A 26187-nucleotide genomic window follows, 5' to 3' on the forward strand; every position below is an offset into this window, starting at 1 on the left:
GAAGCATTCAAAGACATGCAAGAGAAGAGAACAAGGGCTGCTATATATAGGGAAAAGGGAGAGCACAACTTCCAAATAAGCAGTTTCCTCTTTTACTGTGTAATTGATTAACTTCCTTATTTAGTGTGATCCACCACTTTCTTATTATAGTTAGGCTTTGATTAGCAATTACATGACAATTAAAAAATAAAAATAATAATTGGGAAACACAAAGGGAGTGCTCGGTCATAGAGGGAATATGGGCCTCACTTGGATTTTGTAGTTTCCTCAATTTTATTTCTATTTCTCCAAAAATGCCACTTTTCCAATTCTAACAATTTAAATGCCAAAACTAATTATTTAATAACTAAAATAGATTATTAAATAAGATTGTCATTTAAAATAATTATTAATTAGACATGCAAAGTCTCTTAATTAATAATTAAACCTAGAAAACCTTTTATTTACGATTTCATCCTTACTTAGTGAGAATTCATAAAGTAGACATAGTCTAACTTTTAGAATTATAATTAATTAATTAAAATCAATTAACTGAGTCTTACAAGCAGTATGGTCTCAACTAGTATGGGGACCATGGGTCTATATAATCGAGCTTCCAATAAGTTGAACCGAATTTACCAAGTAAATTCCCTAACTTATTAATTCCTCATTGAATCCACACTTAGAACTTGGAATTGCACTCTCAGTCATATAGAACGCTCTATATGTTCCATGATATAGACACGTCATTAGTTATCCATTGTTATAACCCTAATGCGATCAATGATCCTCTATATAGATGATTTACACTGTAAAGGGATTAAATTACCGTAACACCATACAATGTATTTTATCCTTAAAACACTTAACCCTGTATAAATGATATTTCAGCTAAGTGAAATGAGATCTCCACCATTGATTTTTGTTTGGTTAAGCTCGAAGGAAATCATCCTTTACTTTCTATTCGCCAGATAGAAGCTATAGATTCCATATTTATGTTAGCGCTCCCACTCAATTGCACTACCGTGTTCCCAAAATGTACGTATCACCCTGACCCAAAAGTAGGCTTAACTAACAAATCAAAGAACACGAATAACACTCTTGAGATTGAATCTAACCATATCAGGATTAAGATCATTTGATCTAGGATCAACAGGTGATATTGAATTGAATAGATATTACGGTAAGTTTTAATATATCTAATCAAAGTTCAATATCGGTCCCTTCCGATGTATACTCCATACATCCGATACTGGTAAACTTTGCCAATGTCCTGGAAAGGACATAACACTTTTCCAAGGTGTAAGAATACCTATCGCTGATTATACCATGTCAGTCTAAATCCAGTGTTCTGACAAATCAGGGAATAAACTTTTGAACATATAATAAAGATTATATTCCACTGTGCTGACAACACTATAATCTTTAACAAACTCATATGTTCTGGACTTAAAAAGAATTCATACATTATATACATATAATCATGAAATAAATCATGTCAACCATGCAACATAAAATGTTATTTCTGATCTTTATTAATAAGTAAATTTGATTATATGAAATGTGTTTTATTTAGGGCATAAAACTCAACAAGAATAGTCTTGACTCTCGCCTAAACGGGACAACCTGGATTCCAATCTTGATCGAATAAAAGGTTGCTAGAATGTTTATCATTTTAGATGAGCTGACAACTCTATTCAATGGATGGTATCACTGACTCTCGCCTAAACGGGACACTGATATCAGTTTGTTGAAGACCTTGGAAATTATTTAGGATTGTATGTTTTAGTATTTTCACTTGTCATTCCTACTTGCTGTGTTTAATAATTTCTGAATGGTGTATGAATTTATATTGAACCATGTTATTTTCTGTTATTAAATTGTAGTTTAATTTCGAATCTTCATTGTTGGTCTAACTTGATTTGTTGTTCTAATGGGACAAATCCCTAATGGATTGTCAACCATTAGACAAACATAATACTGTTAGATCTCGAAAGATAAATATTGTAAATGCAACATCTAGCTGTTCATCAATTGATGACATCTTAGACTAGTATCTACAATATGAAACAAGAAGATTGTGTAAATAAGATTACTTTGACTTTCGCTAATCGGAGCATCGTTGGATTCTTATTTAAATACGAAATTATCCTAATTCCTCTTAGCTTATTCATTTCGAATTAGCTCAATAACATATCATTGGATGAATGGTCTATAAATCATTTCATGTCATTCTATATTTTATCTTAAGAAATTAAACGACGCATATGATTATATTCCCGAAATTCTATCCCAAAATGATTTAAATCCTCAATCTTAGAAATCTTAGAGTTAAATTGATAAGTGTGAAAGTAGTTTCTAGGAACTTAAATAAAGATTAATTACCGGTCCTGTGCTAACTTTACCGGTCAGTAATGAAAAGTTCGTGATTTATTGCGATGCATCCAAACAGGGATTAGGCTGTGTTCTTATGCAGTTTGGAAAAGTAATTGCTTATGCTTCCAGACATCTGAAAGAATATGAGCAGCGATATCCTACCCATGATATTGAACTGGCAGTAGTTATTTTTGCACTGAAGGTTTGGCATCATTATCTGTATGGCAAAAGATGTGAGATCTATACCGATCACAAGAGCCTCAAGTACTTTTTCATTAAGAAAGATTTAAATATGAGGCAACGACGATGGTTAGAACTAGTCAAAGATTATGACTACGAGATTCTCTACCATCGTGGAAAAGCAAATGTGGTAGCGGATGCTCTAAGTCGAAAGGGCCCAAGGTAAGTTTGTGAATTAAAGATGATTTCAGCAGAGCTAGCTGAAGATTTGACTAGAGCAGGCATTGAATTTGTGATAGGAAAACTTGCTAACATTTCCTTAAAGGTTGATTAATGAACATAGCTTAGAGAAAAATAAAAAGATTGTCCAATGATTGTGAAAAATTCAAGCACAAGTTTCATTCCAATTTTGATTACTCCAAGTGTGTGTGTGTGAAATGCCTTTTATCAAAATATTACTTGCAATTTAGATCAATTTATGTAAATATGAATTAAGCACAAAATCTCTAAAGTGACAAAGTCTCATAGGTTTGTTTTTCATCTCTCTCTCAACTAATGTAGACAAACACAAAACCAAAGATCAAAATAACTTTTTCAAGTTTGTAATGAAAGGCTTAGGTGGAGGTAGTTAAGAGAAGTCATTTTTGGCTCAAATCACCCTAAAAGCACCTTAATTTTCCTAAGACCAATATGAGACCTCACACTTACTTCCTCAAATAATATCCTACAAAAAATTTGAATATAATATTGCCATTATTTATTGCCCCAAAATTTTTCAAAATAACGTGCTTCCAAGAGTTATAGCAATGCCTTAGCATAGCATTTTTTTTTCTGTGTCTCTGCTCCAGAATGCTGAAACAATGCTATAACACCTGGGACTTCAAGCTTCTAAAAAAAATCCTGCTCTCTTTTTCTTTTTTTTTTTGCAAGGGGTGGCACACCCCAAACTTAATTTTAAACACAATTTTTTTTCTCAAGGGGTGGCACACCCCAAACTTAAGTTTGGACACTCTTTCTTTTTTTTTTTTCAAGGGGCACACCCCAAACTTAATTTTAAACATTCTTTCTTTCTTTTCTTTTTTTTGAATAACTAACAATACAAATATAATAATGACAATATACACAAAATATGGTAACTCTTCCCCAACTTAAAATTCAACATTATCCCCAATGGTGAGAATAATAAAGTAGCACAATGAAAACACTCACCCAATTACCACTCAACCAAAATTACACTCCTCTCAATCCCTTTCATGACCCAACAAACAAATATCTTAGAATAATAAGGTGCTCAAAGGATATATGGTGAGAAGATTTGTATTTAGCTAGGCTTACATGTGGTAACAAAAATAAAGGGATTCAATTATGCTCAAAGAGGGTGACTATGGATAAAATAATATCATGGTTGGCTCAAAAGGCTCAAACGGTCCACAAATGGCCTAAATCATGTCTTTGGTTAAGTGTCGTCTAAGATTTCGCCTCAAGAGAGAATCAAACAAATTCTAAGACTTGTGAGATCACAAAATCATATATTTACAAAAACTTTCACCAAATCACACACAATTAAATGATCAAGGCATTTATGCTCAAAATTAGACATATCTCAATCAAAATGAAACTAGCACAAGAATTAGTCACAAGCTCAAGCAATATTTACATTTTTCAACAAGCTATGCACACTATCATGTATTAGAATGTGAAAAATCACCAAACAAAAGCACATATGCCTCAATTTTTTTTTTCAAACAAGCAAAATAAAAGAAAAGAAGAAAAAAAAATAATTAGTTTCCCAAACCATTGTATGCACAAAATTCTCAAATATGTGTGAGCAAGTTTAAAATCAATAAAGAAGAGTTAAAGAGGAACTCCCCTTTCAATGATGTGCAAACTCGCTAGTGACAACCTCCGTAAGTGCGCCCAATTCCACTTGACTTTATGCTCGCACCTAAAAGAGAGAAAAAGAAAAGAAAGAGAGAGAAAAAAAAACTACAATGCAATTGTAAAAGCCATTTAAAATTGCATGTTTATTGAATTTAAAACAAAATAAAGACAAAGTTTAGAAAGCTCGGGTTGCCTCCCAAGAAGCGATTGATTTAAAGTCGTCGGCTTGACTTTTTGAGAAGCACTCATCAAAGAACGGCTTCCGCCCATAGAGAGTGGCATATGCCCTCACAAATGGGTCTTTGTCATGAACGCCCTCAAGCTTGGCGAGATATTGAATTGATGAGCGCAAATGTTCAACTTTTCTTGACTTCGAAAAATTGGCACGATGGATGCCAAGGTTGTTGGAATTTATTTTACCAGGATCTTAGATCTACTCACAAGTATGTTGATTAACACCCTAAATATGAACTTTCTAAAACGATGAAATAAACACATATAAAGTTTAGGAAACCTTACATTGGGTGCAGCGGAATAATATGACTCCTTCCGTTCAGATATCTAGCCCTTGATTCCTTTCTGTAGCAGAGCATTATCAATATCTAAACCTGGATCTCTTTCTCTAAATCTTTGATGCTGAAACTCCTTCTTGCTGAAAGTCTTTCTTCACGATCTTCCTCACTATGGTTGAGGTATCACTTGCTGTGTGTGGGCACTACTCATACACTAAGTATTTCGAAATCTCAATGAGGAAGAGAGAGAGAGAGAGTGGGTTCGGCCAAAGATAGGGAGAGAGAAGGCTCAGGTTTTTCTGAATCAAAAGTGTCAGAAGAAAAGTGTAATTTTCCTGAAGCCTTCACTATTTATTTATAGCATTCCACTAGGGTTAGGTTTGAATTATTTGGCATTAAAATAATAAAAATATCAGAGGTAAATTCCTATTAAGTGGTCGGCCCTATACTAGTGGATTTGGGCCTCACTTTTTGCAATTTTGCAGTTTTATCTTTTCTCCATCTGATTTTCTCAAAAATGCCAATTTTCTAATTCAACCATTTAAATGCCAATTCTAACTATTTAATAACTATAAATAATTATTAAATAATATTGTCATTTATCATATTTATTATTTGAACCATACAAAGTATCATAATTAACAAATACGCCCCTAAAACTCTTTCTTTACAATTTCGACCTTACTTAGTGAAAAATTCACAAATAGACATAGTCTAAATTGAGAATTATAATTGATTATTCAAACCAATTACATGAGTCTTACAAGCAATATTATCTCAACTAGTGCGGGGACCATGGGTCTATATAACCGAGCTTCCAATAAGTAGATCAAGAATTTAGCACTAAAATTCACTAACTTATTAATTCTTCGTTGAATCCACACATAGAACTTAGAATTGCACTCTCAGTATATAGAATGCTCTATATGTTCCACCATATAGATGCATCATTAGTTATCCATTGTTATAATCCTAATTTGATCAATGGTCCTCTATATGAATGATCTACACTGTAAAGGGATTAGGTTACCGTTACACCCTACAATGTATTTTATCCTTAAAACACTTGACCCCGTAGAAATGATATTTCAGCTTATGTGAAATGAGTACTCCACCATTTATGTTCGTTTGGTCAAGCTCGAAGGAGATCATCCTTTGCTTACTATTCGCCAAATAGAAGCTATAGATTCCATGTTTATGCTAGCGCTCCCACTCAATTGCACTACCGTGTTCCCAAAATGTACGTATCACCCTGACCTAAAAGTAGGCTTAACTAACAAATCAAAGAACACGAATAGCCTTTCAAGATTGAGCCTAATCATAACATGATTAAGAACATTTGATCTAGGATCAACTAGGCGATATTGACTTGAATAGATATTACGGTAAGTTTAATAAATCTAAGTCAAAGTTCAATATCGGTCCCTTCCGATGCATACTCCATGCATCCAACCTGAGCTATACTTTAACCAATGCTCTGGAAAGAACATAGCACTTCTCTAAATGCAAGTAAACTCTGTTGTAGATTATCATATCAGTAAAACCCTATGTCTGATAAATCTAGGAAACTTTATTCACATAGTCATGTTTACTTTCCAATGTGTTGAGGGCACAATAAACAGGATCAAGTATGTGAAAAGGGTTTCAGATGAATTTATACATTATGTACATATAACCATGAAATAAATCATGTGAACCATGCAACATTAAATGTTATTTCTGATCTATATTAATAAGTAAATCTGATTATATTGAAATGAGTTTTATTTAGGGCATAAAACCCAACAAACTCCTACTTGCACTAATATAAAACAAAAAAGTGCGTTTCAAATAATCTCAACACCTCGATATACAAATCAAGTGTAGTAGTAGTAAACTCCTCGTAATAGGATCTGAAAGGTTGAATTAATCACAACCTTTTCTCCACCATTACTCTTCCTTAATCACAAAATCATTGATAATGTGAAATTCCTCTCTATATGTCTACCTCTTGGGATACTGGATTCTATACCTTTGGCAACTACTTTTGGTTAATCAGAAAATTAACACTAGTAGCTTAGGCAATTTGGAATGGTGGCAAAAATGTATAGAACTTTCCTTAGACTGAATAAGTACCTTTCCTGCAACTTTAACATTCAGTCCCTTCCTGGTAGACCTAGAGACTTCAGATAGGTTTTTACACTTCTCCAAAATCACTATTCCACCCCCAGAGTAATCACCATCTTATCAGAAAGATTTTCTAGCACAAAGGCAAATTTCGAAATCTGATATGGTGTAGTCTAAGAGTTTTAAACACACCCTTATAGACTAACATATAGTTCCTCTTCTTAATCTTAAGATTTACTTGATTGTCTTCCAATGTTCTTCTCCTGGATTAATCTAATACCTACTCATTACTCCCACTCAACAGCAGGTGTCTGGTTAAAGGCATACAAAAGCATATCTAAGACCTCTCACTGTTGACATAAGAAATTCTTTCATGGCTTTATCTTTTCTGGAATAGTTGAGACTTTTCCTTAGATAAATAAAATCTATGCCTAAGAAGTTGAGAAGCTTCTATAGATTGCCATTAGAAAGAAAATGCTTCAGCATCTTACTAAAGCAAGTTGTTTGCATTAGAGTAAGTAATTACCAGGTATACCATAAGCCATAGGTTTAGATAAACTCAAACCTATAATACTAGGAACATGAAGTTTTGTTAAGTCCATAGAATAGACTTATTAACTAAAATTTCCTTTTATGTCCTTATAATAGAAAACTTTAGGTTATTCCATGTGAATGGATTAAACCATAGTTCTATTGGCTTTCTTCTTAGTTTCTTATCTTGACAATCCATTACTTGTTTAAACTCACAATGGATTTTAATCATTAGTGTCTCCCACGTCATAAGAAGGTGAGTTCCTAGAAACTCTCCCACTACGACAAGGTACCGTGAATTATGTCTAAGACAACTAAATGGTATTAACCTCTTTGGTTGTGACAAGGAAATAGAGGCAGTGGGATCATCATATGTCAAATAAGATGATAGAACACTTTTGAAATCAAGAATTAAATTTCTCCTTTATTTGCTACTTTATTTTCAGACTTAGTCATTATCTTAGAAAAGTAGTATTTTTTTTTTGAACAAACACTCTCTTATCTATTGACTATGGGATGGTCCACCCCTAATCACTTAGAATAGCTAACAAACCATGGTTAACAGTTCTAGCTTTTCTTAGGATTTTGATTAGGTCAACCATGAATCTAGTAATGATTTACATTAAGTATACAACCATTACATCATTCTGAAATTGTATTACCATAGAAGGAATTAGGCAACAACTAGTAACTAATCATCAATATGCAAATCGAAATTTCTGGGGAGGTAAGTTTGGATATAATTCAAAAAATCAAATTAATGATCTTTGAACTGCATATCAACTAACTATTTCTCCACTCCTATCAGTTCGCAAGATCTTTAACCACATACTTTTATGCTATTAACCATTGCTAGAAATTATTGAAATTTTTCAAACATTTCAAATCTCTTTGCATAAGGTAAAATCTAGAGTTATCGTTTTAAGAATACAACGAAAAAACTCATATCCACCCCTGAATGTACATCCATCTGCGAATGAGATGAACTACTTTCAGTGGATATAAGCATATTAATTCTTTGCAGAAATTGATCTTGTCAAATCCACTATGAACAAGATACAAATGCCATAGATTAAAAAAAATGTGGTAGTGTCTTTTGATGACATAGGTTTAGTTACATCAAAGAGTTCTTAGAATACTGCAAGTGGATCCTGGTCAAAAAATACCTAACTCATATTCCATACAGTTTTAATCCATTAATAGAAGATGGATATTAAACACTTGAGAAAGTGTAACTGTATTGTATTCTGGAATTAGAAATATAAGAAAATTTCTATTTGGAATCTAAAATTAAAGTCAAAGACTTAAATTTATACCAAATGTAATGAGTAATTCTATCTTGGACCACCACTACTAATACAAACTCTATGTCAGATTTGCCCATACAAGTAGGAGATTTCTAAGATTGAAGATTTATATCAATTGGGAATAGAATTTCGGGATTATAATCATATGCGTCATTTAATATAGAATGACATGAAATAATTTATAGACCATTCATCCAACGATATGTTATTGAGCTAATTTGAAATGAATAAGCTAAGAGGAATTAGGATAATTTCGTTTAAAATAAGAATCCAACAATGCTTCGATTAGCGAAAGTCAAAGTAATCAAATTTATACAATCTTCTTGTTTCATATCGTAAAAATACTAGTCTAAGGTGTCATCAATTGATGAACAGCTAGATGTCGCATATACTATATTTATCTTTCGAGATCTAACACTATTATCTATGTCTAATGGTGAAAATCCACTAGGGATTTATCTCATTAGATAAACAAGCCAAGTTAGACCAACAATGAAGATTCGAAATTAAACTACAACTTAATAACAGAAAATAACATGGTTCAATATAAATTCATACACAATTCAGAAATTATAAACATATAGCAAGTAGGAATGACAAGTGAAAATACTAAAACTTACAATCCTAAATAATTTCCAAGGTTTTCAACAAACTGATATAAGTGTCCTGTTTAGGCGAGAGTCAGAGCTACCATCCATTGAATAGAGTTGTCAGCTCATCTAAAATGTTAAACATTCCAGCAACCTTTTATTCGATCAAGATTGGAATTCAGCGTTGTCCCGTTTAGGCGAGAGTCAAGGCAATCCTATCTTATGAGCTTACACCATTGTTTCATAATTTGCAAGTCAAGTATGGTCGCCACCATTAGGGTGATCCATACCATACAAAACACTTACAAACTACTTATCATTCGAGATTAAACGGTGCGAAATTGCTAATGAACGTTCCTCCATTAGGGAGGATTACTCACTAAAACAAACGCAGTGTAAAACCCCCAATGGAGATCGAATGTCTTTTGATTAAAAGCTCATTATTTAAAAAGAGTTGTATTTTCTTTGATTCTCTTTATTTATTCTATTTATTTTAAATATATATTTATTTAATTAAAATTTCCAATTTAGAATGAAAAATTCTAAATATAAATTTTAATTTAATATTTATAAATTTTACTTAGATGGATATGAAAATAACATGAATTATTTCCATCTTAGTAATAATTTCCAATAAATATTTAGAAAATTATTCAATTTAAGTTGTTACAAAATTAATTTAAATTAATTTACAACTCAAATTTTATTTTCTATAAATATATATTGCATTTCGAAAAATTAAAGTATTTAAGAATACAATTTTCGAAAAAATGCATGTTAAAATAAAAAATAAATCCTGGAAAAATTATTCTAATTTAATGTTGGCCCAAAATTAATTAATAAATTTAATTTACAACAAAAAATATAATTTTCCTATTTAATTAAATATATATAAGAAAAATTTCAAATATTTAAGTATGATGATGAAAATCAACTTAAATATTAATTTTCTATTTAATTAAATACACTAGAAAAATACTTCAAGCAAAAATATCACCTATCTAGGTTTTCCTTTGACTAATTAATTTAATTTCTAATAATATATTTTAATTCATTTATTTTTAAATTAATCAATTAATGAAAAAATCATTGATTTAAGTTGGTCCAAAATTAAAATAAATAATTTACAACTTTAATCTATTTTTCAAATGAAATCGAAATTCCAGCATTTAAGAAATGCAATTTCGAAATTTGATTAATAAAATAAAGAAAAAATATATTTTGAAAATTATTTAAATTTAGTTGAAAAATTGAATTTCAACTAAAAATAATTTTCTATTTAATTAAGTGTCATGAAAAAGAAATATTTAAGTATCATGATGAAAATCAACTTACATATTTAATTTTCAAATTAATTAAATGTATTAAATTCAAGAAATAAATAATTAAGTGTAGAGAAGGCTTAATTATTAATCTCTAGTTTAATACTAGGAAAAATATACTTAAAATAAATTGTACCAAAATTAATTATTTAAATAATTAATTTCATAATGTATAATATTTTCCTATTTAATATTAGAAATAATAAGTAGTCTAGAAATAACTATCTAGAAAATATCTTATTTGACTAAGTATCTTTTCCACAAAATTTGAAAAAATATCTAATTTAGGTTGTATTAGAAAAAATTTAGAGCCTAAATATTTTTCAAATTTAAATTTAATTAAATATCAAAAATTAAGTTGTAACCACTTAATTTGAAAAATATTCCATTTTAAGTTAATATTCGAAAAGATATTAACTTAAAAAATATCTAAAATATTCCATTTTAAGTTAATATTCGAAAAAATATTAACTTAAAAAATATCTAAAGAATCTTAATAACCAATGCCTAAAATTCCTCAACTTAATTTTGAAATTTGAAATTCAAAAAATATTCAGATTTAAGTTAGTTAGTTGTAGATAACTAAATATCAACTTAAATAGGAATATTCAATGAAAAATTTAAATTAAGCTCCAGAAAGAATCTAGAAGGTTATAATTCTATATTTAATTTAAATACAAGAAAATACATATAGTTTAGCTTAGAATAAAGAATTCTTTAAACTATAATTTTCTTAAATTAATTTCAAAATAAATGAAATTAATTATGTTGCTAATCAATTTTATTAGGTTAAACTAGTTTAATTAACCTAGTACAGTCATTCAAATCAGGCAAATGGGCCTTCACAATTGGGGTAGTTCATGTGAGGGGGTGCTGGGTTTAGTATGTCGTACCCACTTCTATGGCTCCCAACTCTCACACAAGGCCCAAAAGAGAGGAATTTAACCTTAAAATGAACAACTGTTATTAATTGAATAGGCCCAAAAACTAAATGGGCCTAAATAAAATCTATCAAGAACTATGATATTTTATTTAGCAACAACAACCTATATGCATCTATAATGAAATTAAACACATAGGCTAACACAGGCACACTTTGGATGGGTCCTATCATGTTGCTAGGTTAACACAGTTGAAAGAAGATTGTAAATATACCAGTTACAAATTATTTACTTGACCAAGGGAGCCATCAGATCATTAGATCTGGCAAAAAGTAACCATGGCTATTTGCAATCAAGTAATAATAGGTTTTGAAAACTTACACACAAGCTAAAACACATACTCCTGCAACAAGGTTAGCTGGATAGTTGGATGTAGGATTTATTTAATTTTAAATAAATAAATAATTTCGAAAATAATTAATTAAATAAAAAAAATAATTTTCGAAAATTTAAAAAAATTTGAAAATTCGAAATTTTAAAAAAAATTTAAAATTAAACCTACAATTTTGAAAAATTAGGTTTCAACCAACCTAAATATCATTTCAAAATTTGCTAACTACTTTTAAAAATTAAATGTTATTTTATAAATAAAAAATTATATAAAAATTAAAAAAAAATAAATGAATATCTTTTTCAAATTTTAAATGTAATTTAAATAAATAAAATAACAAAATTTAAAAGTTAGCAAAATATCTTACACCTTTTTAAAATTACATGATTATAGTTATCTTATTTTAAATTTAAATAAGGTCAAATTATTTAAAAAAAATTTAATTTAAAATATTTTAAATTTGACCTTAAATTTAAAAATAAGATAAGATATAATCAAATTTAAAAAATAAGATAGATTATTAAGCAAAAAAGATAGATAATAACTATTTTCAAATTCAAATTACACTAATATCTTGAATTAAATTTAAAAAATATTAAATTAATTCAAAATGATAATTAGAATTGAATTAGGAATAGTAATAGTATAAATACAGAACTACACAAAAAATTGGAAGTTAATTCCATGAAAAAGCATGAAAAAATGAAGAAAAACGAAAAAATTGTGAGCTGTACGGACAGTTTTCGCGATCGCAGGAAAATTTCAGCACAACTCCGATTTTTTTGAATATTCAAAAAATCATAACTAATTCAAATTAAATCGAAATTGAGTTCTGTAAAAAAGAAACTTGCTTAATTTTTTCCATAATATCCAATAAAAATAATTCCAGAAACAGATTTTTAATTATTTTTAACGAAAATTCACAAACACCAATCAATCATCAAATAACACTCAATACGACATGATACCATCCAAAAACAAACAAACAATCATTTTAAAGTCCAAATTTCTTGCAAGTAAATCAATTACCATGGCTCTGAGGCCAGTTGTTGGAATTTATTTTACCAGGATCTTAGATCTACTCACAAGTATGTTGATTAACACCCTAAATATGAACTTTCTAAAACGATGAAATAAACACATATACAGTTTAGGAAACCTTACATTGGGTGCAGCGAAATAATATGACTCCTTCCGTTCAGATATCTAGCCCTTGATTCCTTTCTGTAGTAGAGCATTATCAATATCTGAACCTGGATCTCTTTCTCTGAATCTTTGATGCTGAAACTCCTTCTTGCTGAAAGTCTTTCTTCACGATCTTCCTCACTATGGTTGAGGTATCACTTGCTATGTGTGGGCACTACTCATACACTAAGTATTTCGAAATCTCAATGAGGAAGAGAGAGAGAGAGTGGGTTCGGCCAAAGATAGGGAGAGAGAAGGCTCAGGTTTTTCTGAATCAGAAGTGTCAGAAGAAAAGTGTAATTTTCCTGAAGCCTTCACTATCTATTTATAGCATTCCACTAGGGTTAGGTTTGAATTATTTGGCATTAAAATAATGAAAATATCAGAGGTAAATTCCTATAAAAGTGGTCGGCCCTATACTAGTGGATTTGGGCCTCACTTTTTGCAATTTTGCAGTTTTATCTTTTCTACATCTAATTTTCTCAAAAACGCCAATTTTCTAATTCAACCATTTAAATGCCAATTCTAACTATTTAATAACTATAAATAATTATTAAATAATATTGTCATTTATCATGTTTATTATTTGAACCATACAAAGTATCATAATTAACAAATATGCCCCTAAAACTCTTTCTTTACAATTTCGCCCTTACTTAGTGAAAAATTCACAAATAGACATAGTATAAATTGAGAATTATAATTGATTAATCAAAACCAATTACATGAGTCTTACAAGCAATATTATCTCAACTAGTTCGGGGACCATGGGTCTATATAACTGAGCTTCCAATAAGTAGATCAAGAATTTAGCACTAAAATTCACTAACTTATTAATTCTTCGTTGAATCCACGCATAGAACTTAGAATGGCACTCTAAGTTTATAGAATGCTCTATATGTTCCACCATATAGATGCATCATTAGTTATCCATTGTTATAATCCTAATTTGATCAATGATCCTCTATATGAATGATCTACACTGTAAAGGGATTAGATTACCGTTACACCCTACAATGTATTTTATCTTGAAAACACTTGACCCCGTATAAATGATATTTCAACTTATGTGAAATGAGTACTCCACCATTTATGTTCGTTTGGTCAAGCTCGAAGGAGATCATCCTTTGCTTACTATTCGCCAGATAGAAGCTATAGATTCCATGTTTATGCTAGCGCTCCCACTCAATTGCACTACCGTGTTCCCAAAATGTACGTATCACCCTGACCTAAAAGTAGGCTTAACTAACAAATCAAAGAACACGAATAGCCTTTCAAGATTGAGCCTAATAATAACAGGATTAAGAACATTTGATCTAGGATCAACTAGGCGATATTGACTTGAATAGATATTACGGTAAGTTTAATAAATCTAAGTCAAAGTTCAATATCGGTCCCTTCCGATGCATACTCCATGCATCCAACCTGAGCTTTACTTTAACCAATGCTCTCGAAAGAACTTAGCACTTCTCCAAATGCAAGTAAACTCTGTTGTAGATTATCATATCATTAAAACCCTATGTCTGATAAATCTAGGAAACTTTATTCACATAGTCATGTTTACTTTCCAATGTGTTGACGGCACAATAAACAGGATCAAGTATGTGAAAAGGGTTTCATATGATTTTATGCATTATGTACATATAATCATGAAATAAATCATGTGAACCATGCAACATTAAATGTTATTTCTGATCTATATTAATAAGTAAATCTGATTATATTGAAATGAGTTTTATTTAGGGCATAAAACCCAACAAAGGTACCATGCCAATGGTGGGGGAGATGGTGGTGGCCAAAAAGGATCTTCATAAACATAATATTCTATTACCATGAGCTCTTTGACTTGAGGAATGCAAAAATGCTCTTGCTGAATTTTTTCAAAATTTGGGCTGTTTTGCTGTGATAATGCTACAGCATTATGAGCAGCAATAAATATTGACCAACTTGGAATGCTTGCTTCCTTATCTTTTATTTCACTACTTTGGATTGAAGTGAGCTCTTGTAATTGCTCAAAATTTTCCCCAAGTATCCCCAACTCATCACCACTCCTCAAAATGACATTTTCATTTTCTTCTTCCTCCCTTGAATTTTCCATATCAATACCCAAAGTTTCATTAGGTTTATCACTCAACTCATTCACCAAAAGCTCAAATTGGTTCTCCAATTTCCTCAAGGATGAAGCTTGGCTTTGAATTAAGGCATCATTTTTCGCCATGAACTCCATCATCAGTACCTCAAATGAGCTTGGTCGAACCATTTGATGAGGCTCTTCTTTTATGTTGAACTCTTGAAATCCTTCAATTTCTCATCATTTGGTACTTGAGTGTAAGTGTCAAAATTTGGCTCCAAATTGTTGTAGTTGTCCTCCCAAAAATGATCATTGTTTGGACAATTACAACACCACTCATTGTACTCCGCCATGTCTTCCAACATCCAATAGGCTTCATCGATTGATAGTTGGTAGAAATTGGTGGTACCATCTCCTCTTTCTACCCATTCTCGTGTGCTTGAATTTAACCCATTTAAGAAGATTTCTAGTTGACACTCTTTGGACAAACCATGATATGGAAACCTCACTAGAAATGTCTTGTATCTCCACGATGCTTCATACAAGGGCTCCAAGTCATGTTGAACAAAATTCATAAGGACTTGTAGATGAGACATCTCAAGACCTTGCAAAAGAAACCAAAACAAGACAAACAAAGCGTAAAATAGAACAAGAAAAATAGAATGAACAAATGAAAAACTTAAAAAAAACCAAATTGATAGTAATTAAGTTCTAAAAATAAAATTTCACTAAATCAATCCCCGGCAACGACGCCAAAAACTTGTTGTGAAAAATTGTATACGCAAGTGTACGCAATCGTAACAAGTAATAAAGTGATAAATCGAGTATCGTCTCCATAGGAATTGAAAATTGGAAATTGATTTATAAAACTAATTACTCACAAATTGGTTTCAACAAAAAAAAAAAAAAAAATAAAATAAAGTGATGAGAACATGTAAAAAAAATTAATAAACACAAACTATGAATAAAACAAGCTAGAACTATTAGATTGACCTAAAAAATGCAAAGTTGATATAATTGTGCAAATGAGTATTGTTGCAAATTGATAATGTCAACGAGGAATTTAAAATGTCATAATCCTTTTTCCAAAGTGTTTATGGTTTCGATTCTCCAATTAATTAACATATTCCTATGCCCAATTAATTTTAAGAATACCAATTTAAGCACAATTCCTTCAAGTCATACATGGTAAATAACATATTCCTATGCCATTTACAAACCACATTTTTCCAAAGTGATATTCATGCATCATTCAAGCAATTTCACTAACCCTATTTTTTCCAAAATTAAGATTAGCTACTACTTACTAATGGGGATCAAGCAAAAGTAAGCAATTGGACAATAAACACACTTGAATGAACAAAATCAATTCACTAAACATAGCAACAAAACATTAAATCACAATTTTTAGCCAACAAAATAATTCTAGTAAAAAGAAAAATTAGTTCATACTAAATTGTGCAAAAATTACAAAGTTGAAAAAGAGAGAAATATAGAAATAAAACCCATTTGGAGTTGCCACAAGACTCTAAGTTTCTCCTCCTATTTCCTCTTCTTCTTCCTCTTGATTTTTGCCAATCTCAAAATAAAAATGCTAAATTAAAACCCTAAATAAAACTCTTTCTCTCTCTTTTTCTTTTTTTCTTTTTTTTTCTTTATTTTCCTTTTCTTTTTCTTGCTTTGAGTGGCGTCCCTGGAGCTGCCGCCTTCCTTCCTATTCCATCACCCTCTGCCTAAATATAGAAAAGCATATGTATATATGTTATAGCTAGCACACGTGTCACATATTTGCATATATAATGCTAGCCCTTCCAATCATGGGCTGCCCCTTTTTTTTCTTCTTTTTTTTTGTTTCTTTATTTATTTATTTTCTTTTGCAAGCCCATTAGAATAGTGATTACACTTTATGAATATTGTGTACAAGATTTTTGGGCTTTGATAGTTCATGGACCTTTTTACTCTATGACTTTTGAGACATTATGCACATAATAAAGTCCAAATTATATATTTAAGCTCTTACAAAAATACACAATATTAAGAATAATACTTTAACATGGGAAACTAAATAAAATTGATAAAATATTATAAAAATTAATCTAAAAATATTAAAACTAATATTTATGCAAAACTAAATAAAATAATTAAAAAGTCACTACAATAAACTAAAAATACTTGAGAACAAAGCTAATTTAATGCCCAAAAAGATATAAATAACTCTATTTTCATAGAGTTATCAAGCAGGGATTAAATTTGTTATAGAAAAACTTGCTAACATTACCCTGTAGTCTAATTTAGTAGAAAGAATTAAAATGGCCCAGCAAAACGATTCTGAGTTACAGGGGCATAAGGAGAAGTTAGAGGCCAGATCGGTAAAAGAATTTTCACTTTTGTCTGATGGGTTATTGCGATACAAGAACAGGGTTTGTGTGCCAACAGATAAAATTATCAGACACGAGATTCTTGATGAGTCTCATACCACACCGTATTCCTTACACCCGGGAACAACCAAAATGTATCATGATGTGAAAGCTCTATATTGGTGGCTGGGTACGAAGAGAGATATTGTTGAGTATGTGTTAAGATACTTAACCTTCAGCAAATCAAGGCAGAACATCAGAGGCCGGCGGGTTTGCTTCAGCCTCTGAAGATTTCAGAATGGAAGTGGGAAGACATCACCATGGATTTTTTGGTGGCATTACCAAGGAAATTAGGGTATTATGACTCTATTTGGGTGGTTGTGGATCGAAACACAAAGTCTGAACATTTTTTTTCCACTGCAGAAACCGTATACAGTAGAACAGTATGCTAATTTATAAATCAAGGAAATAGTTCGGCTTCATGGTGCCCCGAAGTCGATAGTTTCTGATCTAGATCCAAAATTTACATCCAAGTTCTGCGAAAGCCTATAGCGAGCAATGGGTACCAAGTTAAATTTCAGTACAACTTTTCATCCTCAAACCGATGGTCAATCTGAGAGGACTATCCAGATACTTGAGGATATGCTGAGGGCATGTATTATGGATTTTGAAGGTTCTTGGAACAAGTATCTACCTCTAATCGAATTTTCATATAGCAATAGTTATCAGAGTTCTAATTGCAGGGCTCCATATGAGATGCTCTATGGAAGAAAGTGGCGTTCGCCCATTCACTGGGATGAAGCCGGTGGACATACGTATCTTGGACCTGAAGTTGTCCAAAGAGAGAGTGAAGCCATTGAGAAAATTCAAGCTCGTATGCTTGCTTCACAGAGTAGATAGAAAAGCTACGCTGATCCAAAGCATAGAGATATTGAATTCTAAATTGGGGATTATGTTTTACTTTGGGTGTCCCCAATGAAGGGAATTCAAAGGTTCGGGAAGAGGGGAGAACTCAGTCACAGGTTTATTGGCCCGTTCGAGATTCTTAAAAGAGTAGATTAGTTAGCTTATCGGTTGGCTTTACCTCCTGCTCTGTCTGGGGTTCATAACGTATTTCATGTCTCGATGCTTCAGAAATATGTATCTGTTACAACTCATGTGTTGAGTTATGAAGGTATCAAACTTCAAACCGACTTATCATATGAAGAACAACCATTACAAATTCTGGACAGAAAGGAAAAGGCATTGCGGAACAAGACTATTCTGCTAGTTAAAGTGCTGTGGCGAAACATCAAAATTGAAGAAGCGACTTGGGAGTTAGAATCGCAGATGCGGGAGCAGTATCCTAAGCTTTTCAGGTAAATTTTGAGGACGAAATTTCTATAAGGAGGGGATAGTTTTAATGTCCCAGAAATTAATACAGTATTTAACTGGACATATTTTATTAAATATGTAATTATTTTGGTAATGGAGTAAGATTATGATCTTACTTAGTGTAATTAGGGTGAATTTATTTAAATCATTAAATAACGCGTAATTTATTAATTACGAAGATTATTTTGGAATATGTGGGTATCATGGATACCATTTCTGAAATAAAATGTTTTTGGGCCTAGCGACCGTGGAAGCTTGGCGGAGTTGTTAGAAATGTCATGACAACATAAGATAAATTATGTTGGAAGAATACTGGACTAGTTTAGAATTTTGGGATTATCGGATTGGTAGTTAGTTAGTGTTGACCTCGCTTTTAGCCAATGACAATGAGTCTTATTTAGTAAGCGATAAGTGATTTATAGCAATTGATATATAGTAAAGCAATATAAAGACACAAGAATTTTATAGAGGTTCAGCCCCGAGCAGTTCGGTAATAGCCTAATCCTTGTTATTTGTATTGACTTAAGAACAAGGAGAAAGGTTCCTTTTCTTATAGCTCTTACAACAGTATCTCTGAATATGAATTCTTAGATAATATCTCTAGGGTAAAGTATCGACTAAACTGTTTGCGACCCTTTGCCTTGTGAACATGCATCACTATTTTTAGGGCTGTGAACTTGGAGAGGAAGTGTTTCCCTTCTCGTTACAATGGATATAAGCAGAAAGATTACATGATAAATGTAATATACACTGATCATGGGATTTGGACAGCTTGCCATATCTCTATAATCTGATCCCCAGGTTATAGGGATTTCTTTGATGACTCACAATGCGAAAGCTGAATTCGCTAAGTGTTGGTTGCTCTGTGCGGATTGCTGATCGCTTTGCTCTGGGCATGCCAGCGAGGCATCCTGTTCGGGCTATACCCTCCCAGCAAATACTTAAAGTTGATTCCACATGTCACCATCATGCAATGCCAAGTCAGAGTGCAAAAATTGGGATAACATTTGCCCCCCAAGTCTGTAAGGGACTTCCGAAGTTGCGTGTAGACTTCATCCGAGATGCTTCTACCTTTGGATGGGGACACGTGTCGGGCGCGACTATCCGAGACTCGATGTGAGGTTGACTGGGTGTCCCTTCGATTTTCAGCTAATAAATTCTCTGACAATTAATATTTCGAAATCCGATTTTCTCTCACCACGGTTGACGGCTGCATTTGATTATTTTAGATTTCCCATATTTGCTTTTAGGGGGGAACCGAGGCGTCTGAGGTTTCTAGAAATGACTACCTTTTTTTTGTGACTTGCCTATAAATTCAAAGTCAAAGACTTAAATTTATACCAAATATACATGAGTAATTCTTCTTTCTCGGACCACCACTACTAATCTAACTCTAAGTCTGATTTGCCTAAAGTAAACATATACAAGTAGGAGATTCTAAGATTGAGGATAATATCATTTCGAGATAGAATGTCAGGAATATAATCAAATGCGCTATTCAATTTCTTAAGAGAAAATAGAATGACATTGTATGATTTACAAACTATTTATCGAATGATATATTATTTAAGCTAATTCAAAATGAATAAGCTAAGAGGAATAAGGATAATTTCAAATTTAAATAAGAATCCAACGATGCTCCGATTAGCGAGAGTCAAAGTTATTCTTATTTATATAATCTTCTTATTTCATATTGTAAATACTAGTCTAAGGTGTCATCTATTGATGAACAGCTAGATGTTGCATTTAAAATTTTTATCTATCGAGATCTAACACTATTATGTTTGTCTTATGGATGACAATCCATTAGGGATTTGTCCCATTAAAACAATAAGCCAAGTTAAACGAACAATGAAGATTCGAAATTTAAACTACAACTAATAACAGAAAATAACATGGCTCAATATAAATTTACACACAATTCAGAAATTATTAAACATATAGCAAGTAGGAATGATAAGCGAAAATACTAAAACATACAATCCTAAATAATTTCCAAGGTCTTCAACAAACTGATATCAGTGTCCCGTTTAGGCGAGAGTCAAAGATACCATCCATTGAATAGAGTTGTCAGCTCATCTAAAATGATAAACATTCTAGCAACATTTTATTCGATCAAGATAAGAATAAGCGTTGTCCCGTTTAGGCGAGAGTCAAGGCGATTCTATCTTATGAGCTTCCACCATTGTTTCATACTTTTGTAAGTCCTATTAAAGTCGCCACCATTAGGGTGATCCATACTAAAATAAACACTTAAAAATAGTACTTATCTTTCGAGATTCTATGACGTTAAATTGCTAATGAACGTTCCTCCATTAGGGAGGATTACTCACTAAAACAAGAACTATGTAGAACCAACAATGGAGATCGAATATCCTAATAATAATAATAAAGCTCATTATTTAAAATGTATTTTCTTCTAATATTTATTTTAATCAATTTATTTTAAATATATATTTATTTAATTAAAAATTCTAATTTAGAATAAAATTCTAAATATAAATTTTAATTTAATATTTATAAAATTATACTTAGATGGATATGAAAATAAAATGAATTATTTCCATCTTAGTAATAATTTCCAATAAATATTTAGAAAATTATTCAATTTAAGTTGTTTCAAAATTAATTTAAATTAATTTACAACTCAAATTTAATTTTCTATAAATATATATTTCATTTCAAAAAATTAAAGTATCTAAGAATACAATTTTCGAAAATGCTATCAAATAAAATAAAATAAATCCTTAACAATTGTACTAATTTTATGTTGGTCCAAAATTAATTAATAAAAATTAATTTTCAACAAAAATATAATTTTCATATTTAATTAAATATTAGGAAAATTTCAAATATTTAAGTATCATGATGAAAATCAACTTAAATATTAATTTTCTATTTAATCAAATACCACTAGAAAAATACTTCAAGCAAAATAGATAATATCTATCTAGACTTTCATTGACTAATTAATTCATTTTCTAATATAACATATTTTATTTCATTTCATTTAATTAATCATTAAATGAAAAAAATCATTGATTTAAGTTGGTCCAAAATTAAAATAAATAATTTTCAACTTTAATTTATTTTTCAAGAAAAAATTCAAAATTTTCTGCATTTAAGAAATGCACTTTCGAATGACTAATAAAATATATTTTGAAAATTATTCAAATTTAAGTTGTCCGAAATAAGATTTAAAACTTAAAATAATTTTCTATTTAATTAAATATCATGAAAATAATAATATTTAAGAATCAAGAATGAAATCAACTTAAATATTTATTTTTAAATTTAATTAAATGTATTAAATACAAGAATTAAATTGTAATGCCCTGACTATCAGGGACGCCACGTGTGTGCTTTTGTAAACTTATTATTACTAATCTATAAATTATGGAAAAGTGTGGTTTAATTAAAACCTTTAATTAAATTCAACATAAAACTTTCATTTTAAAATACTGTCATAATATGGGGATCCCCTGCTTAATAAAATTCTTTTATAACTAATTACAAATCCATTAGTACAAGAATAGGTTATACGTTCAATCATAGAAAAAGGGTTAATATGTACATTGCTGGGAGACCTCTGACCCATGGCCAAACAAAATTGTTAATCTTCTTACCTGTACCAAGAAGCACCCGTGAGTCACAGTGACTCAGCAAGAAAAGCTACTAGATAAAACAAATCATGGAAAATGATAGCAAATTATAGTATCACAGATTATACATACCAAGAGATCACTTTCTTTCAACATACATATACAATTCAACGTCTATACGAGCAAACTTGATACAAAATTAAGAATGTTTATAGTTATACATAATCAACAACCTCAGTGTTTCATAAAACACCCTAATCATATAGTATTGTAAACACTTACTTTCAATGCTTCATTAGCGTATACATTCAATTTCAGAGCTTCATAAAGCACTCTAATCATGGATCATTATAATCATGTATTCTTACATCCCTAAACCACTGAGATTACAAGAAAAGTGGTCAACTTCACAAGCAATATAACATTCATTTAATCATACTATAAAAAAATTTACTCAATTACAACTTATCACATAATAACACTCTTGATTCATTTCACAACATCATAACCACACAATTTCGGTACTTCATAAAGTACTCTTACCACTCGTTAACCACGAGCTACATATGTCACTGTCGTTGCCCGATACAGCAAACGATAAGTAAGAAACCTATCCACGGTTTCAAGAGTAATTACTCATAATGGTAATGACCGTTTCTTTTACTCGATCATAATCGAGTCACAACGATAATAATCGTTTCATATCATTACCCTCGATTATAATCGAGTCCTAACGATGATAATTGTTTCCTATCATTTTCCCCCCGATCATAATCGAGTCACAACGATAATAATCGTTTCCTATCATTTCCCTCGATCATAATCGAGTCACAACGATAATAATCGTTTCCTATCATTTCCCTCGATCATAATCGAGTCACAACCAATGCATATCGTTATCCTCGATTAAGATTAACTCATAATATACACATACCAGAATTTCGATCATAATTGAGACTATAACAGTTATAACGTTAAACATATACGGTATGTAATATTTTCTTACCTCAGTCCAGAAATTTAGCGTACATGCTGACCTAGGTGGAATCAAAGCTTGACGATCCCGGGTCCTATGTCACGACAACAACAATAAATAACTTAAATTAATCATTCCGAGAATAACTCTAATTCCCATAATCGGTAAACCCTATCTTCTATTAGCTCCAAAATAGGTTCTACAACTTTTAAACAATCTATCCCAGATACGGAAATCACCCCGAGCAATAAAACTGGCCCTGAAGAAAACTGAAAATTTCCCCCTACTGCCTAAACAGATCGACCGGTTCTGTTGCACTAGAACCCACCGGTCGACTGGTTCTGGCAGGGTTGCAATTTTGAGTTTCCTCCCCAAACTCGAACCAAAACTCAACCACACCTGCCCAACAGCTCTAGACCAACTCAATATCACAAATACAACAAAACAAATGCATAAAAACACCACAACTCATCCATTTACTCAAAATTGTATTCCCAAGTGAAATCCAGCTCAATAATTTTCACTTAAATCAATTCAAATCAATCAGCCATTATTTCTAACCAATTCAAGCTTAAACAAATTCTTAATTCAAGCCTAATGACACATTCTAAACTCAATTTACACGTCAGCCCCGAAATCACACAAACCCTTACTAAAAATTCAACTTAAACCTTACCAAAATTAGGAAAAGATACTTTGTATGGTTCAATTAATAAATATGATAAATGACAATATTATTTAATAATTATTTATAGTTATTAAATAGTTAAAATTGGCATTTAAATGGTTGAATTTGAAAATTGGCGTTTTTGAGAAAATGAGATGCAGAAATGATAAAACAGTAAAATTGCAAAAACTGAGACCTAAATCCATATAGCCTTGGCCGGCCACTTTAGTAGGGTTTATCATCTGATATTTTCATTATTTTAATGCCAAATAATTCAAACCTAACCCTATGTGGCATGCTATAAATAGATAGTGAAGGCTTCAGGAAATATACACTTTCACATCTGGTTTCCTTCAGAAAAAAACCTGAGCCTTCTCTCTCTATACCTAGCCGCCACCTTCTTCTCTCTCTTCTTCATTCTAAATTTCAAACCTCTTAGTGATAGAGTAGTGCCCGCACACAGCAAGTGATACCTCAATCATAGTGAGGAAGATCATGAAGAAAGACATTCAACAAGAAGGAGATTCAACACTAAAGAAAGGAGAGAAAGAGATCCAGGTTCAGATCTTGATAATACTCTGCGATAGAAAGGATACAAGGGTTAGAGATTTGAACGGAAGGAGACATTTTATTCCGCTGCACCCAATGTAAGGTTTCTCATACTTTATATGTGTTTAATTTTATAATCGTTTTAGAAGTTCATATTTAGGGTGTTAATCAACATACTTGTGAGTAGATCTAAGATCCTGGTAAAAAAATTTCCAACAACTGGCCTCAGAGCCATGGTAATTGATTTGCTTGCAAGAAATTTGGACTTAAAACGATTTGTTTGTGTTTTGGATGGTATCATGTTGTTTTGTGTGTTGTATGATGATTAATTGATGTTTGTGAATTTTCGTGAAAAATAATTGAATATCTATTTCTGGAATTATTTTTATTGGATAGTTCGGGAAAAATTAAGCAATTTATTGGATGCATGGAGTATGCATCGGAAGGGACCGATATTGAACTTCGACTTAGATTTGTTAAACTTACCGTAATATCTATTCAAGTCAATATCGCCTAGTTGATCCTAGATCAAATGTTCTTAATCCTGTTATGATTAGGCTCAATCTTGAAAGGCTATTCATGTTCTTTGATTTGTTAGTTAAGCCTACTTTTAGGTCAGGGTGATACGTACATTTTGGGAACACGGTAGTGCAATTGAGTGGGAGCGCTAGCATAAACATGGAATCTATAGCTTCTATCTGGCGAATAGTAAGCAAAGGATGATCACCTTCGAGCTTGACCAAATGAACATAAATGGTGGAGTACTCATTTCACATAAGCTGAAATATCATTTATACGGGGTCAAGTGTTTTAAGGATAAAATACATTGTAGGGTGTAACGGTAATCTAATCCCTTTACAGTGTAGATCATTCATATAGAGGATCATTGATCAAATTAGGATTATAACAATGGATAACTAATGATGCGTCTATATGGTGGAACATATAGAGCATTCTAGATACTGAGAGTGCAATTCTAAGTTCTATGCGTGGATTCAACGAAGAATGAATAAGTTAGTGAATTTTAGTGCTCAATTCTTGATCTACTTATTGGAAGCTCGGTTATATAGACCCATGGTCCCAGCACTAGTTGAGATAATATTACTTGTAAGACTCATATAATTGATTTTGATTAATCAATTATAATTCTCAATTTAGACTATGTCTATTTGTGAAATTTTCACTAAGTAAGGGCAAAATTGTAAAGAAAGAGTTTTAGGGGCATATTTGTTAATTATGATACTTTGTATGGTTCAATTAACAAATATGATAAATGATAATATTATTTAATCATTATTTATAGTTATTAAATAGTTATAATTGGCATTTAAATTGTTGAATTTGAAAATT

General features: G+C 31.2%; 1 protein-coding gene across 1 annotated transcript; it reads left to right on the top strand.

Moving 5' to 3' along the window:
* The first annotated feature begins 17621 nt into the window (after nucleotides 1-17621).
* On the top strand, nucleotides 17622-19031 carry LOC133033447 (uncharacterized). The gene is made up of 4 exons (XM_061108174.1): nucleotides 17622-17859; nucleotides 18343-18543; nucleotides 18651-18691; nucleotides 18804-19031. Exons 1-4 carry the CDS (start codon nucleotides 17622-17624, stop codon nucleotides 19029-19031), a joined length of 708 nt encoding a protein of 235 aa, XP_060964157.1.
* Nucleotides 19032-26187: the final 7156 nt, after the last annotated feature.

The sequence above is a fragment of the Cannabis sativa genome, unplaced genomic scaffold (genome assembly GCF_029168945.1).
Source record: "Cannabis sativa cultivar Pink pepper isolate KNU-18-1 unplaced genomic scaffold, ASM2916894v1 Contig7, whole genome shotgun sequence".
In the NCBI taxonomy this organism is placed as follows: Eukaryota; Viridiplantae; Streptophyta; class Magnoliopsida; order Rosales; family Cannabaceae; genus Cannabis; species Cannabis sativa.

Bases quoted from the DNA above. Each gene is read 5' to 3' on its own strand.
- LOC133033447 (XM_061108174.1), top strand. From the start codon at position 17,622: ATGGCCCAGCAAAACGATTCTGAGTTACAGGGGCATAAGGAGAAGTTA. The intron at 18,544-18,650 runs GTATGCTTGCTT...TCCCCAATGAAG, and splicing joins CATTGAGAAAATTCAAGCTC to GGAATTCAAAGGTTCGGGAA. The intron at 18,692-18,803 runs GTTTATTGGCCC...TCGATGCTTCAG, and splicing joins AGGGGAGAACTCAGTCACAG to AAATATGTATCTGTTACAAC.